The sequence below is a fragment of the Bison bison genome, unplaced genomic scaffold, assembly GCF_000754665.1.
Source record: "Bison bison bison isolate TAMUID 2011002044 unplaced genomic scaffold, Bison_UMD1.0 scf7180017846041, whole genome shotgun sequence".
NCBI classification, from domain to species: domain Eukaryota; kingdom Metazoa; phylum Chordata; class Mammalia; order Artiodactyla; family Bovidae; genus Bison; species Bison bison.
This window is the reverse complement of record NW_011476614.1, coordinates 8,937-10,249: the sequence shown is the minus strand read 5'-3', so window position 1 is coordinate 10,249 and position 1,313 is coordinate 8,937. Positions and strand designations below refer to the sequence as shown.

At 32.9% G+C, this 1,313-nt stretch overlaps 1 protein-coding gene across 1 annotated transcript in view; it reads right to left on the bottom strand.

Moving 5' to 3' along the window:
• Window positions 1-1,313, bottom strand: part of LOC104987422 (bromodomain and WD repeat-containing protein 3-like) — a 7,521-nt gene that overhangs the window by 4,612 nt on the left and 1,596 nt on the right. Inside the window, exons 4-5 of the mRNA XM_010838323.1 lie at window positions 575-700; window positions 414-492 (exon numbers count right to left, since the gene is read on the bottom strand). Of these exons, the coding sequence (XP_010836625.1) occupies window positions 414-492; window positions 575-700 (205 nt within the window). The remainder of the gene's footprint in view (window positions 1-413; window positions 493-574; window positions 701-1,313) is intronic.

Sequence of the window (1,313 nt, the reverse complement as noted above, 5' to 3'; positions counted from 1 at the left end):
ATACATATATATATATATATATATACACATGTATATATATGTATGTAGTATAGAAAATTAATCCCTACTAAAATTCCCATCAACTAACCATTCTTTTAAAACGCAGTTTAGTGCTTTGTCCTGTTTTCAAGGGCTGGAAAATAAAGTATTGATTTCTCAACACTGAAAACACTGTGTCCAAAGGGTGAATGGCCACCTCTCTCTGACCAAACACTGCAGCACCACTACATTTTTGGTATACACTATCTAAATATAGGTTAAAGAACTTAATACAAAAAGATGCAGGTGTTCAGCGAGCTTTCAGAAATCAGATTCATTGCTAATACCCAGTTACAACACTTACGTATAATACCTAATGTACTTTAAATGACAGAAAAAGAATTAATGCCTACTGGTCATGCTGTGATTCTTACCTCCTCTGCATCAGTACTGTTTAGTTCTTCTGCTTTAATTTTATTGTAAGTATCCAGTATATCAGTACAGCTCTGATCCCTGAGAAACAAGTTAAAATATACTTCAATAAATTTTAAAAACTCAGAAGTCAGCCTCTATAGAAGATAAAACTGCTTCTTACCCAATAAATCGAAGTAAGACATCAGTTACAATTTTGGCTGCTTTAACTATAGGACTGTCTGGCTCATTGAAAGTCCTAGCATTATGCTCAATATAGCGTACTTCCCACATTAATGCTGATATTCTCCTATGAAAGCAAAAATACCCTGTTACTTTTGGTCGATACATTTAAAGTCTATTCTAGAATTACACAATATAGAACAACTAGGCATTTAATCATGAAACGTCAAAGGTGTTCAAATATATGTTTGTGACTCAATATATCTGTGTGACTAATATGCACCAATAAAAGTATATAGTTACAGTATTTGAAGCACAGGCAAGAATTCAGAACCACTGGATTATAAACTTGGATATTAAAACCTGAAAGAGAACTGACCCATGACATTATGGGTAAATAATGATTTGACCAAATACAAAGAAACAAACAGAAACAAAGAGTGCTTTGATAAAGTCAACAAAAAAATGTTTAGTTTTCAGAGAAGACCAAAAATCAAGAAGCCAGGTTGTAGAAAAGAAGACATATTTTAATGCAGTTGCTGTTATAATAATACACTACTAAAGAAATTATAGGTAATGTTATAAGATACACCAACATGGTGTTATTTATAACAATTTCATGGAATAATTGTTGTTAGGATGCTGTAGACTTGAGGGTGAGAGAGAGAGAACAAAAGCTGCCCTCTACCGCCTCCCCATAATCGCATAACTTCCAGCAAAACCAAAGAAAAAAATAACTT